This window comes from Haliotis rufescens, unplaced genomic scaffold (genome assembly GCF_023055435.1).
Source record: "Haliotis rufescens isolate VD_foot unplaced genomic scaffold, xgHalRufe1.0.p SCAF_14, whole genome shotgun sequence".
Taxonomy (NCBI): domain Eukaryota; kingdom Metazoa; phylum Mollusca; class Gastropoda; order Lepetellida; family Haliotidae; genus Haliotis; species Haliotis rufescens.
This window is the reverse complement of record NW_025963824.1, coordinates 11,828,610-11,847,548: the sequence shown is the minus strand read 5'-3', so window position 1 is coordinate 11,847,548 and position 18,939 is coordinate 11,828,610. Positions and strand designations below refer to the sequence as shown.

General features: G+C 38.2%; 1 protein-coding gene across 1 annotated transcript; it reads left to right on the top strand.

Annotated features, from left to right (window-relative positions):
* Nucleotides 1–3,264: 3,264 nt before the first annotated feature.
* LOC125379194 lies at nucleotides 3,265–5,331 on the top strand. The gene is made up of 4 exons (XM_048395416.1): nucleotides 3,265–3,298; nucleotides 4,013–4,143; nucleotides 4,499–4,871; nucleotides 5,192–5,331. Exons 1-4 carry the CDS (start codon nucleotides 3,265–3,267, stop codon nucleotides 5,329–5,331), a joined length of 678 nt encoding a protein of 225 aa, XP_048251373.1.
* Nucleotides 5,332–18,939: the final 13,608 nt, after the last annotated feature.

Below are 18,939 nucleotides of genomic sequence, written 5' to 3'. Positions count from 1 at the left end.
ACGAAAAAAAGATGTTTTTAAATACATGTCCAAGAAGGTTATATAATATTTATTTTTCTAAAACAACTTTAAAGGCTATGTGCAAATTGTTCACAAATGTTTCAACACAATTAAAAGGTATTTTCTCACGATGTTTGCAAATTAAAAGTGAGTGAATGAGTTCACATTTTACATCGCATCGGCAATATGAACAGTAAAACAGTGATCTTAGGTAGAAAACAAACCAGATGACAATTAAAACAAAGATATTTTCAGTAGATTAGGTAGTAGAAAATACAACCACTGGGATCACGGGGACTTACTGTACTTTTGCTTCCTGCAGGATTTATGTCATCACTTTGGTCACAAGTGGCCATATTCAATGTTAACCAATCGTAAAATATCAAATAACAGTCAGGTAAATACATTTATTCTACTGTAACCCCCCTGAGTGGCGCCGCCTTAAATAATATCAGTTGTTAATAATATCACACTAATTTAAAACAATTCAAAATTTATCAAATAATTTTATTTCTTTAAAAAAAAACGAGAGTTAGACGAACGTATATATTATTAAAAATATCCTTTAAAGACATTAAATGATAGTAAGTATCCCTTGTGAGAGAAAAAAATCAATACAGTCAAGCAAAATATGTTTGACTGTAATTCTCTCATCAAAAGGGACGCCAAACGGAGGATCTTCACCTTTTAGCAAATATTCATGGGTATAACGGCTATGACCAATGCGACATCGTCATCAAACAACTTCATCGTGTCGTGACTGGCAACCCAAGTAGGTATATCCTAGAGTTGGTTTTATTTCATGAAGTTTGTTTATACCTGACTGGGTATTCCACTTTGTTTGCATTAAATGTTTGATATAATATTTTATACAAGATTTAAAATCAGAGTGTGGAATCAGAATGTTAGAGACTTTTCAAGGGCAGCCTTAGCTGCAGCGTCTGCTTCTTTATTGCCCACGATGCCAACATGGCTTGGTAAAATATGATGTCCTATTGGCCAGTAGACAGATCATTGTACAATTCTTAAATGTCAAGGACATATTTTGTTTGTTTGTTTGTGGTTTAACGCCGCCCTCAGCAATATTCCAGCTATATGACAGCGGTCTGTATAATAATAATCGAGTCTGGACCAGACAATCAAGTGATTAACATCATGAGCATCAATGAACGTAATTGGGATCGATGACATGTTTGAACCAAGTCAGCGAGCCTGACCACCCGATCCTGTTAGTCGCCTTTTACGACAAGCATAGTCACCTTTTACGGCAAGAATGGGTTGCTGAAGACCAAGGATATATTGATGATTTAGAGAGACATTATTTAGTGCTTGAAGCCATGAACGAGAATCGGAAAACATGTTAAAATGTTTACTGTTAGACTGATGTTGAATGAAGTCCAAGGCTGTTTTATGGCGTTTGCCTCAGGCGTGAAAATAGAGCAATTGTCTGGGATACTAGTGGATATGATCTTTTGATCCAATGACAGTGGCACTGGAAACTTTGCCAGTATCCTTGGATCCTTCCGCGAAGATTGAACGATGGGAATCATATTTTCGTCGTTATTGTAAATATTCCAGTTGGTGCAAATTAAAACCCATCTGACAATAAAATAAGCCCTGCCCAATTTGAAACATTTATATTTTCTTGGTTACCCGTGAATGGTTAGAATAGATCTTCAGCAACCCATGCTTGCCGTAAAAGGCGACTATGCTTGTCGTAAGAGGCGACTAACGGAATCGGGTGGTCAGGCTCGCTGACTTGGTTGATGCATGTCATCAAATCCCAATTGTGTGGATCGAAGCTCATGATGTCAGTCACTGGATTGTCTGGTCAAGACTCATTTATTCACAGATCGCCGTCATATAGCTTGAATATTGCGTACGATGTTAATAGATACATACATAAATAAAAAAATAATATATAAAAAAATAAATAAATAAATAAGATAAATAGTACACGTTCTAGTATACCAGGATATGAAATAAAAAGTAACAGTCATTGTGCAATGCAGATATCTGTTGGTGTAAAGAGAAAAAAGAATAACATTAATAATTTGTTTGTGGGAATTTGAAACATCAGTTTAAAATAAGGAAACATCAAAAGCAAGGCCTGATGAAATGTAGAATGAGCTTGATCAGTCAATCATCTGATGATTGTCAAAGGAAACTGGATGTAGACAATACAATGTTGAGACAATCATCATTATAGAGACCGAAAATTAGTATGAGTATATTGTTTTACTTTATAAAATGAAAAATTGTAGTTGGCATAAGTACCCTTGAATATGTATTTTAACTAATTTATAGGATGAAAAAAATACAATTTTCTCATTTTTAAAATACAAAAAGGTCATAATAATATATATCTTTTATTTATCATATTGAAATGTAATCATGGTAGTATTTGGCACCATTCACCAATGAAATCTTTTTTATGTAACATGCACCAATTAACCTTTAAATATCAAAATAGATTTCAGTGATTTCCATTTCTTTTTTATTGAGCGTTGTCCTATGATATCTAGTTGTAACATAATATGTCAGTGCCTGTTTCTTTTACAATATCTTGAAAACATTTCTCACTTCTCTCGGCTATATACCTTATAAATAGTTAAATGTGTTGCTGTGAAAATTCACAACATTGAGGCTACTGGTATCTTTACGGTGCATAAGACCTTCATATTTTGTGTAACGCATCGCCTAAACACTGTACTGACATACATCCATATGATGTAGCCTGCTCGGCGATACTACAACATAAATATGCAATGCAATGACAATCTACTTCATTTTTAAAAGTATGATATTCAAACATCAAGGGTATTACTTTCAGCACCGATTGCAAAACGTCAACAAAGCGACAGTTGTGGTCATCCCTTATGAATCATTGAATCACGGAACATGTATTTCCGGACATGACAATATATACGTTCAGGCGAAAAGATATTTTGTCCACACACCAGTGTTGCCGTTGCAGATAGAGGTGAAGGCTATACGGGTTTACTGTCTATAGGTGTGATAGTACGTATACCGCTCGTATCACGCCAATCTCATTAAAATCGGTAGTTCTCGCTACCGCTAAACAAAGATCTGAGGACATCCCATTAGAGGTCACGTCAGAACGACCTTTCATCCGACCAATCAGAGCGTCGCTTACCAAATCGTGAAAGTGACAATCAGAATTCGTTTCATAATCATGCAATCTTGTAAATATAATTACGGGGTATTCCGAACGACAGTTTCGGGCGGTACGACTGATTCCGAATGCTAGACATGGAGGCAGCCATTGTTGACACAGGTTAGACAAATGCATTGGAAAGTTGTTTCATGAATTATTTTGCACGATTTCGTCGCTTGAAATATATGACAAGTCATAAGCCATGTCCGCTGAGACTCCAAAACGGATATACTGCCGAACAAGTATATGTGTAACGTGTGTGTCCTTCGTGGAAACGTCGGTGTTGCCTACGGGAGAAAAAGTGGTGTTGAAACATTTCAGTAAGAAACTTTAACTCAGCGTCAAACGGGTGAATAACATTAGGTCAGTCATACCCGACTTTGTCGAATCTTCAACTGACGACTCTAACGGCGTGTGCGTGAAATGCTACAGGCGTGTTGTAAATATTCATAAAATGACAAAAGAAATTGAAAATCAAACCACTTCACTGAGACTGTCATGGAAGACTGTCATTGCAATAAATAATGTATTCAATAATACTTATACTACATGTATCAACTCACAAATAAATATCACTTTGTCATAGCACATGTGACACATGATTTATGGTTAATATGACATTACTGAAACAATTACGTGAGAAATATAATCTGTTGATCTGTAAATTATGCACATAAAGATTTTAAACTTGAAATAATTAATGTTTTATGTATCAGGTACATTATTGCACAAAAATTACTTTTTTTAAAAATATTTAACCTGTCCTGGACGTAAAGTTTGAATACAAACGATTGCTGTGTCCGATGTGTTATGCACGTTTGTTTATGTTGACAGGGGACAGACTGACAAACGAGAGAGTGCAGGGGGCACAAAATGCCATGAGAAATGTCCCAACAGCAAAAGAGAAATTGGTAGGTTTCCTCTCCAAAACAGAAGACTTTCACAGACTAATGAACTTTTTGGAGGTAAATATAAGGCACAATATATAATTGACAGCATCATCTTGTTTCTGTCTGGAAATACTTATCTCCACATATCTGGTTTACATTTTTACCAGAGAAATATTCTTGTCTAGCCTTTTTGACAATAGGTCATTACATAACATTGGAGGGACAATATATATAGTGCATACAAAAATGTAGAAGCAACCAACTGAAAAAAAACTTGGTGCCAATCTCAACCATGCCGGACGATTTTAACTTGATATTTCATGAATATTTCATGTATATCATTTGTTTCATATGCTAATTATTGTTCGAAAAAAATCATGTTTCTATCAGTAAAAAATATGTTTTTGCTTCCTTGTTTTGTTGCATTTAGGCAGTGACCAAAATGACCTACAGCACGAAAAGTGTCAATGACAGAGGCACTATGCATTACTATAGAAATCTCTTGAATGCAAGTAACGTCAAGGGCAAGGTCAAGAATGCTTATCGACCCTACGGGATACTATATTACACAGTATTGGAAGGTTTGTGCCTTGCCCTCTTCCTGCGACATTTTGGTATTGAGGATTTGGATGCTGATATACCATTACCTGATGGTTTTTCTGACATGTCAGAGGAGGACAAGATCGGATGGTTGAACGAAATCTGCAGCACAATTCTGAGGAAGTGGTTCTTCGACAGCACACAGGATGTATTTCATTACCTCAGAGAAGTGATTACTGACAAAGTTCATCCAGAAAACTATTGTTGGCAAATCTTGACCAAGACACTGGCCGAATCCATTATCATTTTTGTGACAAATCATATGCATATGTTGGATCTTTGATGTCCATGAAGTCTTTGAAGTCCATAATGTTGGAATTGGAAAGCCCCGAAAAAAATCAAACGGTACAGGTTGTGATCAACTACACAGCTACATCCTCATGCTTTTCAAACTTTTGCTGTTGCACAAAAACATGGGTGATGGCGAGAGGTCAGTGAGATCAGCAAAATATGAAATGCCAATCTACAAGAGAACCAACAAGGTACTGCATTGGGTCCATTCATTTAACATCACTGTCTTCAGGGTTGTTGCCCAAGGAGCAGACAGAAAGGTTAGTTGCTAACCGATTCATCAATTTGCAAGGTGGCAGAAATAACAATATTGCCCCAGATGAGTTCATCGATATGCTAAACAGAGACAGCAAGATTGCCTGTTCTGTGTAGAAAACAAAGGAGAGCACCATTCGCCATTCAAGGGAGTACCTCCATCTTACAAACTCAATCAGACATTTCGATTCCTTGTGTGCTGTACGAAAGAGTAAAGGATTCCACCACTTGCCATCCTTCAAGGAAGATGTTGCAAAAGTAGTAAGGATTTTTTTTTAAATTGATGCTCTGATCCCTCAAAATCAGCGAACTCTTCACTGCAAGGAGCTTGTGACAGAAAGAACGCCTTTTGACAAGTGTTTTCATGGACTGTCAACAATGGTCCACAGACACAAGCCTTCTGTGCCATTTAGGAGACTCAGAGACTGACACTTTTAACAAGATATGCTGTTCGGGCAAAAGTGCTAACTGACACTTGTTGGTATGATGATGGCATTATAACTAACTGTTATATACCGGTACTCAAGGATAATAGACATGCTTTGTAAGTCATCACTCCAAAAGAAAGATCACTCCTTTCTTACTGATGATACATAGAGACTGTATATCATAAAGATATGAGTCTATGTATTTATTGTAGTTTACAGTGGCCTAAACATTTTGTGGAAAATTTGCACATTGTTTAAAACAGAAGTTTCCCTATACTCAAGATACCTACTACGCTAATGTCTTACAGAGTAAGGGTGTGGTGATTCCATTCTGCAACTTTATCCTCTAGTCTGAAGCCAGAGTCCAGTACAATTCTGTTCGGTATAGTTATCTCAGCCAATAATCGTCCATAATAACATTAAAATCCAATGAAGATGGTGTTAAGAGACATGTCCAGGCTAGTAGGTGTGTTGCATGTCAGTGGCTAAGATACTATTACTTCTTATAAATGAAAATGAACATAATCAGCTCTTATTACAAAAAACATGTATTGCATTCAATGCATTGATATGTTATGTTTCTATTGTGTATCCAAAGAAAACGATTCATGTGTGAACTTTGACAAAAAAACCCTGTTGTTTCAGTTACCTATAGGCTGAATAGGTAGAAAAAAACACTTCTGATATTAGTGATCGTGGACTATTGTCACAACTCCTGTGCTCCTTCAAATTATGTAGACTGATGTTAACGTTTCAGATTTATGGAGTTCCATTCATATGTAATAAGTTTCCTGTTGTCACTTGAGAATAATATACACCCTTACTAGTACAACATTAAATGAAAGTAAGTGAATGTTCATGTATTAAACTTCTTTATGTCACTTGGCATGATACAACGAAGTTTTGTTATTTTTTAATCAGAATCAGATAAAACTGTTATTTGCTATCTAATCTGAAAATATGAATGCCGAATAATTAAGACAAATATATGTTTTCACGCCACTTTGGGCAATATTGTGTGTAATCGAACCCGGGTCTTTGGTGTTATTAGCCATCGCTTTAACCACTACCCTACCCCCCACAAAATAGGACTGACTGGTCCCGACTTGATTAATTACAGACTGCCCGACTTGATTAATTACAGACTGCCGTCATATAGCTGAAATATTGCTGAGTACGGCGCTAAACAACAAACAAACAAACCAAACAACAAAATAGACATATTCTTAAATGTTCTTAAAAGTCCCGATCTCCTACTGCAAAGCCCATTTCTGGTGTCCACCTGTCGTGATATTGCTGGAATACTGCTAAAAGCAGCATAAAAAAAACATTTCTCATTCCTCATTCGGGGGCCACGGGTGGCCCAGTCGTCTAAGGCGCCGCGATTCGCTGTGCAGAGTTGCGTTCCTTGGGCACGCCAGAAACCTATGATTGTGGGTTCGAATCCCGGTTCGCCCCGATTATGTTTCTAGGTTTGTCAGCACCATACCCGTGCTCGTGGGTTTCACCGAAGTGGTAAACGTCTGACACCTGCATCACTTCGGGCTTTCCTCCCACATTAAGCTGACATGCCCCTGTATATAACTGGAATACTGTTAAAAGCTGCGTTAAACCCAACTCACTCACTCATTCCTCATTCGGACTGCTAAAAGTGTTTAGATTGCCAAAGACTGGAAGAGTGCAACAGTCAGATCTGATTTTAATCGTGGCAATAAGACACACATACAGATGTGTCAATGCAGTTACAAATCAATGTCAAAACTATCATACAAGTCTGAAATGCATTGGTAATCGATGGTGACGTCACTGTCTGCACTGTCATTTGCTTCCTCACAACCATCTGTTGAATGAAACATGTCTTCAATTGGCAGAGAAGTGCACACACCACAAGCACAATGTGTTGCACAAGCATCACAACATGCATGGACTCGAGTAGTTTCCTTCAGTTTCTCCATGTCTTCAGGGTTTAAGAAGGATGCCATGATTGCTTCTCTTCTGCACTCTGTACACATAGTAATTTCTTTAACTTCCTTCCCAACACTTCGTAAATGGTAAGAATTGTACAATATTTGGGCTGAAGAAGGTTTGCCATCTCTTCCAACCCGCCCGATTTCCTGGAGTAGGTCAACAAGTGAAGAGCTGAGAGCCATAAGGGCCAATGTCATGTGGAGCGTGTTTTGAGAAAAGTGATGAAAACCATAACCATATGCTTGCAAATGAACATTTTTTATTCAACAAGAAATTCCAAAACTTTAACACATTCTGGCAGCAGACATATTAATGTTGCTAACAAAACATTCGAAAAAAGAATATAAACTGACGTTTTAAATTTGTGTAAGGGTCGAAAGGGCCAATGTATTTTGGCCCATTTTGTTCTGAGCCATTTGCTTTTGATTTAACATGGGATTTAACATAAAAATACTACTGAAAGTATAAACACATGCTTATAAAAATCTTTTTAAAGACTTAAACTAATGTCAACATTGATAAAATAGTTGAAACGTAATAATAGTGATTTCACAATTTCAAAATCTCTTCAATCAGTCTCAACCATTAGGTTAATCAAGTCTCATTTAACATTGAACAGTAGAATCAACTGCAAAATTGCTTGCTGGTCAGCAAAAAACATTAATCATAGTCCAAATCACTGTCACTGTCATTGTCTCCTATGGATGGCAAGCTTCCTTCATTCATTAGGTTGTTATAAAACGACAGACATTCCCGTGGAAGCAGCTGTGCGATCTTCTGAAGATCATCCCATTTGGCCTTAGAGATTGGTAGCTTGCCTTTATATTTTGGTTTGATTTCAGCCCTGACTGTATTTCTCCTTACACAGTGACACTTTGTCGGGGGTTCAGACTGAGAAAGTGTGGATTTCGTCCATATTTCTCGAGGATGGTGGACTGTTTCTTTTACACCCGTTTCAGTGTTGAAAACATCTGACTGACCATAACTGAACCAGCGCATTTTGGAAACCTTAATTTTGTCACCATTCTGATCAACATAGCTTGACTTAAGTACATGTTTTGAGTACACATCATAATCCTTGAATGAACTCTGCTCAGGATAGAAAGCTGTAAACTTGTTTTTCACTCGTGCATTTTGGATAAGTGCACCGTACTGCTCAGGCAGCAAACACAGCTCCACTTTCTGGCGTTGTTCGACAAGACCACCGTCAGTATCGTTTGGCATTCTTGTGTGTCCAGGCAATAGAATTTTGTGATCAATTTGCTCAAAGACATGTTCATTGTCGGTTAGGCTAAGCATGCAGCTCATCACCATCCTGTTTCTATTTTGACCATTGCAGCCATCGCTATACAGAACACATTTTCGGGCACCTGTTTGAGCATATGAAAACACTTGCTGAAGCAATGAACTGACTTCTCACCTGCCACGTTTTGCGTCGGCTTCACTATAATAATACATTATAGCAGTATTTTTCACATGGTCGTGAACAATGAAATTGTACATTGATAGCTGTCTTTGATTAAAAAAAACTTGTCCATGTGTGAGATTGGGAATTGGGAAGTTTGGTTGATAGTCGAAACTGTAAGCATCAGTTGCATCTACACTACATGATGGATTTCCATGCCTCTGTGCATAGCTTGACCACGACGATCTAGCTTAATCAGTATCAGCTTTCCGGGAAGTGTAACCTTCCTCAGCTAGTTAGAGATGGTGTTGATGCTGTTCTGTTCTCGCTTGTGAATCGGAAGAACCTTCTGTGTCAGAAGTTTGAATGTTTAGTCTGTCACATGTCTCGCAAGTGTCAGATCTTGGTGCACCGAATGCCAGATTAAAGTCAGCATTGAATATGCGACGGAAAAGCCACAATTTGTATTTACCATTGTAGGACTTTCCACCAAGTACGGCATTTTTTCCAGATCTGTCGTTTTTGTCAAGAAACATTATCCACATCTGCCTGGTACTGAGACTTTGATGCAGATAGCGTCTATGTGGGTTCTTTTTGCGTGAGTAATGGGAGGAACGACAAGGGAAACTATGTGTGAACTGCCTCATTTCAACTATTACAGAATCATCTGTTGCATTTTTTGCCTTCTTCCCACGATTTCCTCGCTTATCTATGATGTCACTATCCCCTGTGTGATGCTGTAGGTGACGAAACTGCTTTCTGGTAAGGCCATATATACTGCAAAATGCAGTATGACAAACGGAATATGATATTCCTTCCGGACTTTTCACAGAATATGCAAACGAATGTTCACGTTTTCTGGTACCATCCCGTGGTCGAGTTGTGATCTTTTTTTATTAGACCATACAGGTATGTGTCTTGAATGTTCTTGTTGCCAATATCCAAAAAAGATGAAAATATCCTAGTCTTGTCATCTCTATCTACATTTGTCAGACATCCCTTGCCACAGGAACACTTAATTGTTAATTTCTTTTCTGGGACTGTCCTGCCATGACAATCAACGTAATCTTCTCCTTTGGCCTTTTTAGACTTTCTAATATTTTTCTCCGATTCATTTGGATTCGTACTCCTTTTTCTAGCTTTTAGTTTGCACATAGTGATTCCCTCATGGTCGTTTGTGCTCACTACTGCAGGCACATATTGGTCATCAACATCTGCATTTGAAACAGAACTGTCATCACCAACAGTATTAGCTGTCTGGTCACTATGATCATCATATTCTTCAGAACAAACACTATCCTCTGGACAGTCATTGCTACTGGGGTGATATTCGTCTCCATCATCAGTCTCTGACATACTGCTTTCAAGCGAACCATCAAGTGTTTGATGTGCACTTCTCAAAAGCTCACAAATATCAGGTGCTGTTTTCAAAATACTCTCATCAGTGGTCTCAATGGACGTGATTTCAGTGTCAAATGATGCTGAATTCTCAATGTCCTGTAACAGCACTGAAAATGAGGTATCCATGTTGATTACTGCGTCTGAATCAGTCGAACACATCAAGTCAGTATATGTGATTATTTCATTTTCATTGTATGATGTATGATTGAATGATGTAACTTCTGTTTCCTCCTGGAGATTTTATGTATGATTGAATGATGTAACTTCTGTTTCTTCCTGGGGATTTTCTGTATGATTAAAAGATGTAACCTCTGTTACTTCATAAGTACTGTTTGCAACGACCAATTTGTCACTGCTCTTGGCGGCTGAAATATGTTGTAAATTCACAACAGTAGAGTTACCAACAGATTCACTGTGCAACATAGCAGGAGGCACTGTCGTCTCTGACATGAAACTCACATCATTATTGTCACAGTTCTCCGATGAATCAGATGAATCATCATCAAGGAGGCTAGACAACAATTTTGATGCTTCAACAACGTTGAATCTTTTAGAAGGCATTGTAGAAGTTATTTAAGAATACTTCACAGAAACAATATGTCTCCTGCGTTCGTCTTTAAGATACAAAAGTTCGTTATTTAAGTAACAGACTTCCTGTGCCCATTCACGAAAACGCTGAGTCCCTTCTTCCACGAAGAGATGCAGAAGATAATATAAACGTTCCTGTACTTGACTAATTAATCTTTCACATTCCAAAAGATCCTTTATTGTCGTTTCGGGCCAAACAAAGTTAATCTGAAATCATAATCATAAAAATATTCTGACATATTTGTGACAGCAGAAAGGGCCAAAGTGAAAAACAAGGCAATTATGACATAATTAACACTATAAATGTGAAATTAATATGACATTTGCATATGTTCATATTTTACCACGTTATGGCATTTCCAGCTGTTAACAGATGTTTTGCAAACATTGTTTATTAAAGAAACAGGTACTTTTTTATACAGTTATTATGGACTGAGCAAAAAGGGCCAAAGTCCGTACGTTGGATTTATGCCATTTGTAAAAGTTACCTTCAATAAAATGCATTCTTTCACTATAAAAAACATTTCTTAATCATTCATAAATTATTGTGAGTTACCATCTGACATAAATGAGAGCTCTTTCAAGGAAAACAAGACATACCTTTGGCAGCATACTTGGCAACCGCTTCTGCAACCACGATGAAGTCCTGCCCTGTGTGGCAGACAGAATAAAAAATAATGAAAGTCAAATGCGAACAAAACATGTCATACCTTGACGCGAAAAAGCTGGTTAAAAACCAGTCCACAACTCCCTCAACCTTGAATTATTCCGCAGCTGTCTCTCAACCCGTCTCTACTTCTTCTATCCAATGTCAGACAGATATGTCTTGGATTCTTTCTGATCAGCCTGTCCTCACCAAGTCTATCTCTCCAACAAAGTCATCTGAAAGTCAGCCCTATTCATCAATCAGCCAAAATACACTCCAAACTCAAACTGTGCGTCCATCTGAACCAGTCGTCACAGAAACAGCTGTTGACATTGTTCATTTAACAAAACAAGAAAAGAAAGAAAGGAAAAAACTTAATCGACAAACTGCCAGGATACCCTCTCCATCAGAGTTACCGGTTCTCAACTCCTTTGAGCTCCTGGACATGGAAGTAACCCCATCTCCAGAGACTAGAAGGAGTTCTTCTTCCTCACATTCTCGTGAGCGTTCACCAATTGAGCCACCGTGACTCAATCATCACATTTAATACAGTGGAACTGTAGAGGACTTAGGAATAATTATAACGATTTACAACTCTTAATTCACGATTTTAAACCATCAGCGCTATGTTTACAAGAAACATACTACAAAGAAACTGACACATTTGATATACGAGGTTTTTCCTCCGACAACGTCTTTTCACCTCCTGGTGCTAAGGCCACTGGGGTCTCTTCAATCTTAATAAAACAAGGTGTTATCCATAGCTCCGTCCATCTTGCAACCCCCCTTCAAGCTGTAGCCGTCCGTGTGACTTTGCACATTGTTTTTACATTGTTGACGCTCTATATTCCACCATCTTCTTCTCTCCGACAGTCTGAACTTCAAACTCTCTATGATAAACTCCCAAAGCCCTGTATTATCATGGGCGACTTAAATGGACACAATCCACTTTGGGGTAGTAATCAGACTAATAACAAGGGGAAACTTTTGGAAGATTTCATTTCCGGCAACGACTTGTGTATCCATAATGAAGGTTCAAATACAATAATTTCAAGTCCGCGTGGGTATAACCCTGTCTGATCATTTACACCAGGATCAGGGCGTCCCACAAGGCAGTATTTTGTCTGTCACTTTATTTAGTATAAAAATAATAATCTTTCAAAGGTTTTAAGTGATACAGTTGATGGTTAACTTTTCGTGGATGATTTTAACATTTCTTGTCGTGGTAAAAATATGCATACAATAGAGAGACAGTTACAAATCTGTCTAAATAAAATTCAAAAGTGGTCACTTGAAAATGGTTTTTAGTTTTCCAAATCAAAAACTAATTGTATTCATTTATGCAGAAACTGTAAGCCGCATAAGGACCCTGAACTCTTTTTAAACGACACCCATATCAAAGTGGTAAAGGAGGCCAAGTTCTTGGGACTTATTTTCGACAGCCATCTAACTTTCTTACCGCATATAATATACCTTAAAACTAAATGTCTGAAGGCACTCGATTTATTGAAAGTAGTTTCAAATTCTAAGTGGGGAGGGGATCAAACAACCCTCTTACACTTGTACAGGTCACTGATCCGTTGCAAACTCGATTACGGCTCCATTGTCTATGGTGGAGCCTGCAAAAGTAATCTTAAAAAAAAACTAGATACTATCCATCATCAGGGCCTGAGGCTTTGCCTTGGAGCCTTTAGAACATCTCCAATTCACAGTCAGTATGTAGAAGCGGATGAACCTTCTCTTAAACAACGCCGTCTGAAATTATCTTTACAACACCTCACTAAATTATATTCTAATCAGTCCAATCCAGCTTTTAATTGTCTCTTTAAACCGCTTTACCAAGATATTGACAATAGAAAATCATCTCTTGTTCCACCACTCGGAATCAGAATCAAGTCTGCCATGGTTGCTTCCAATATTAAACTGCAAGATATAGCTCCCTCTCAACTGTTTTCATCACCTCCTTGGCAAATGGTAAGACCAGTGGTAGACCTCACATTAACCAAATTAAAGAAATCAGATACTAATCAACAAATTTACCAACAAGAATACCATCAATTACGAAACAATTATGACACTTATAAATTTATATTTAATGATAGATCCAAGGATGGTGGTGCAGTTGCTAGTGCTACTGTCATTGGATCCAGAACAATATCTTCACGATAACCTGATAACAGTTCCATATTTACAGCAGAAGCAAACACCATTTTTACTGCACTGAAATATATCAAAAACCAATCTAAACAGAAACAGTTCATTATTTTTCCAGATTCAATTTCATGCCTTCAGGCAATTAAAAATTTGTCCTTTAAACATCCACTTTTAATCCAAATTCTTGAATTATTTAATGATCTTGCTACTGGCCAATATGGCATCGTCTTTTGTTGGTTACCAAGCCATGTTGGTATCATTGGTAACACAATGGCCGATGCTGCTGCAAAAGCAGCACTCAACAAATCTGTGACACCACTTCTTATCCCATACACTGATTATAAACCTGTTATTAGATCTTACATCCGTGATCTGATGCAAAAGAAGTCGGACACCCAAGTAGGTATCAATAAATTACATGAAATTAAACCAAATATCGGTTACTCCCACTTGGGCTGTCTGTCCAGATTTGAATCGGTCATTATGCGACGATATCGTATTGGCCACAGCAGATACACAAATGAATATTTATTAAAAGGTGAGGATCCTCCGTTTTGTATCCCTTGTGATGAAGGAATCACGGTCAAGCATGATAAGGACCTTTTTAATGATGTTAACTCTCGCTTAATATTAAGTTTTTAAAAGAAATAGAACTTGTCCATAAATTTTGATGAGCTTAATGTATTATTTTATAAATTGGTAGTGCTAATTTATAACTTAGTTTGTGAGTGGCTGTACCCTCGAGGGGGGTTGAAGCAGCGTAATGTCCCAAATCATTCGAAATATTTTTATGCATACCAGACTTTTAAATCGTAGTACATTTGTTAGTTTAATCAATGGCTAAACTTGCATTTAATCGCCAGCGACTGAAGGGATGGTGTAAATCCTGCCGGGGTCCATGCAGGAAGCAAAGGCACTGTAAGTCCCCATGGTCCCTTGTATAGTGATCTCCCTTTAGGTACTGACGATCCCTAGCACATTTTTATATTGTGTTGTTCACTGCTACTTATGGCTTTTATATATTCTCAACTAGTTTTAAATCGAATCTGTGATATCCTAGTTATTCTACTGTCCTTCGTTGACAGCTTCTTATTTAGTCTAAATCTATGTATTTTTAATGTACTTCTCGTCACGATATGGCTGAAATACTGCCGATGTGATGTTAAATCTTAACTCACTCACTCAGTATCTGCTTTCAAATTCAAAACTTTTTTCACTCTTTTCCTGATTTTTAGAGTGCATGTGGCCAAAACGGGCGTCAGTATTTAAGGACTGGTCATTTATTATCCCTTATGCCAATGTATGGGTTACGTCATTGCAGTGTATGCTGTCTGAAAAAAAACACCCGATTTTAGTGATAGTAGATCTAGACATTATTTTAATCACAATGGAAACTTTATTTATTTGAATAAAAAAGTATTTGTCAATACCTACTTTATAGGCTGCTGTAATATCATCGACATGTGTCAGTTTTTCCACTTGATCTTGCATCAGAGAAACCAGCGGTGAACAAACAAGAAACTTCTCGTCAAAATGATCATCTACATTTACTCCAAAAACAAAAATTAGCGCATTTCTCAAACACACAACTCTTGAAAATCTGAGACGTTTGATACCAAATCCGACAGACATATAATGGGTCGTTAGGGAAATACAACCGTTTGAAGGTGTTCAAATTGACGTCAGAAGGACTCTGTTAGAGTGCTACCGCACGCGCATGCGCGACACCATCGTTGTTATTTCAACATAGTTGGATAGCCAATGTAACCCTTTCAAGGTTTCCAAAAGATTTCAAAAGATTTGGTCTCTGCAAAGTGTTTCAAAAGACCTGCACATTTACTCCAAAAACGAAAATTGGCGCGTTTCTCAAACACACAAGGCAGAACAATGTCTTGTCCAATTGCTGACTTGGAAGTCCTTTTTCTGGACAGGTGAAAAACACAGTTTTCTTAAATATTAAGCGATTTTAGTGTATGATGGCTCGTTGGAAAGCTCTTGAAACTCTGAGACGTTTGATACCAAATCCGACAGACATATAATTGGTCGTTAGGGAAATACAACCGTTTGAAGGTGTCCAAATTGACGTCAGAGGCCTCTGTTAGAGTGCTACCGCACGCGCATGCGCGACACCATCGTTGTTATTATAACATAGTTGGATAGGCAATGTAACCCTTTCAAGGTTTCCAAAAGATTTCAAAAGATTTGGTCTCTGCAAAGTGTTTCAAAAGACCTGCACATTTACTCCAAAAACGAAAATTGTGGCGTTTCTCAAACACACAAGGCAGAACAATGTCTTGTCCGATTGCTGACTTGGAAGTCCTTTTTCTGGACAGGTGAAAAACACAGTTTTCTTAAATATTAAGCGATTTTAGTGCATGATGGCTCGTTGGAAAGCTCTTGAAATTCTGAGACATTTGATACCAAATCCGACGGACATATAATGGGTCGTTAGGGAAATACAACCGTTTGAAGGTGTCCAAATTGACGTCAGAGGCCTCTGTTAGAGTGCTACCGCACGCGCATGCGCGACACCATCGTTGTTATTTTAACATAGTTGGATAGCCAATGTAACCCTTTCAAGGTTTCCAAAAGATTTCAAAAGATTTGGTCTCTGCAAAGTGTTTCAAAAGACCTGCACATTTAATAGAAAAACGAAAATTGGCGCGTTTCTCAAACACACAAGGCAGAGCAATGTCTTTTCCGAGTGCTGACTTGGAAGTCCTTTTTCTGGACAGGTGAAAAACACAGTTTTCTTAAATATTAAGCGTTTTTAGTGCATGATGGCTCGTTGGAAAGCTCTTGAAATTCTGAGACGTTTGATACCAAATCCGACAGACATATAATGGGTCGTTAGGGAAATACAACCGTTTGAAGGTGTTCAAATTGACGTCAGAGGCCTCTGTTAGAGTGCTACCGCACGCGCATGCGCGACACCATCGTTGTTATTTTAACATAGTTAGATAGCCAATGTAACCCTTTCAAGGTTTCCAAAAGATTTCAAAAGATTTGGTCTCTGCAAAGTGTTTCAAAAGACCAGCACATTTACTCCAAAAACGAAAATTGGCGCGTTTCTCAAACACACAAGGCAGAACAATGTCTTGTCCGATTGCTGACTTGGAAGTCCTTTTTCTGGACAGGTGAAAAACACATTTTTCTTAAATATTAAGCGATTTTAGGGCATGATGGCTCGTTGGAAAGCTGCTGAAATTCTGAGACCTTTGATACCAAATCCGACAGACATATAATGGGTCGTTAGGGAAATACAACCGTTTGAAGGTGTCCAAATTGACGTCAGAGGTCTCTGTTAGAGTGCTACCGCACGCGCATGCGCGACACCATCGTTGTTATTTTTACATAGTTGGATAGCCAATGTAACCCTTTCAAGGTTTGAAAAAGATTTCAAAACATAAGGTCTCTGCAAAGTGTTTCAAAAGACCTGCACATTTACTCCCAAAACGAAAATTGGCGCGTTTCTCAAACACACAAGGCAGAACAGTGTCTTGTCCGATTGCTGACTTGGAAGTCCTTTTTCTGGACAGGTGAAAAACACAGTTTTCTTATATATAAAGTGATTTTAGTGCATGATGACTCGTTGGAAAGCTCTTGAAATTCTGAGACGTTTGATACCAAACCGACGGACATATAATGGGTCGTTAGGGAAATACAACCGTTTGAAGGTGTCCAAATTGACGTCAGAGGCCTCTGTTAGAGTGCTACCGCACGCGCATGCGCGACACCATCGTTGTTATTTTAACATAGTTGGATAGCCAATGTAACCCTTTCAAGGTTTTTAAAAAGTTTTCAAAACATAAGGTCTCTGCAAAGTGTTTCAAAAGACCTGCACATTTACTCCAAAAACGAAAATTGGCGCGTTTCTCAAACACACAAGGCAGAACAATGTCTTTTCCGATTGCTGACTTGGAAGTCCTTTTTCTGGACAGGTGAAAAACACATTTTTCTTAAATATTAAGCGATTTTAGTGCATGGTGGCTCGTTGGAAAGCTCTTGAAATTCTAAGACATTTGATACCAAATCCGACGGACATATAATGGGTCGTTAGGGAAATACAACCGTTTGAAGGTGTCCAAATTGACGTCAGAGGCCTCTGTTAGAGTGCTACCGCACGCGCATGCGCGACACCATCGTTGTTATTTTAACATAGTTGGATAGCCAATGTAACCCTTTCAAGGTTTGAAAAAGATTTCAAAACATAAGGTCTCTGCAAAGTGTTTCAAAAGACCTACACATTTACTCCCAAAACGAAAATTGCCGCATTTCTCAAACACACAAGGGAGAACAATGTCTTGTCCGATTGCTGACTTGGAAGTCCTTTTTCTGGACAGGTGAAAAACACATTTTTCTTAAATATTAAGCGATTTTAGTGCATGATGGCTCGTTGGAAAGCTCTTGAAATTCTAAGACATTTGATACCAATTCCGACGGACATATAATGGGTCGTTAGGGAAATACAACCGTTTGAAGGTGTCCAAATTGACGTCAGAGGCCTCTGTTAGAGTGCTACCGCACGCGCATGCGCGACACCATCGTTGTTATTTTAACATAGTTGGATAGCCAATGTAACCCTTTCAAGGTTTCCAAAAGATTTCAAAAGATTTGGTCTCTGCAAAGTGTTTCAAAAGACCTGCACATTTAATCCCAAAACGAAAATTGGCGCGTTTCTCAAACACACAAGGCAGAACAATGTCTTGTCCGATTGCTGACTTGGAAGTCCTTTTTCTGGACAGGTGAAAAACACTGTTTTCTTAAATATTAAGCGATTTTAGTGCATGATGGCTCGTTGGAAAGCTCTTGAAATTCTAAGACATTTGATACCAAATCCGACGGACATATAATGGGTCGTTAGGGAAATACAACCGTTTGAAGGTGTCCAAATTGACGTCAGAGGCCTCTGTTAGAGTGCTACCGCACGCGCATGCGCGACACCATCGTTGTTATTTTAACATAGTTGGATAGCCAATGTAACCCTTTCAAGGTTTCCAAAAGATTTCAAAAGATTTGGTCTCTGCAAAGTGTTTCAAAAGACCTGCACATTTAATAGAAAAACGAAAATTGGCGCGTTTCTCAAACACACAAGGCAGAGCAATGTCTTTTCCGAGTGCTGACTTGGAAGTCCT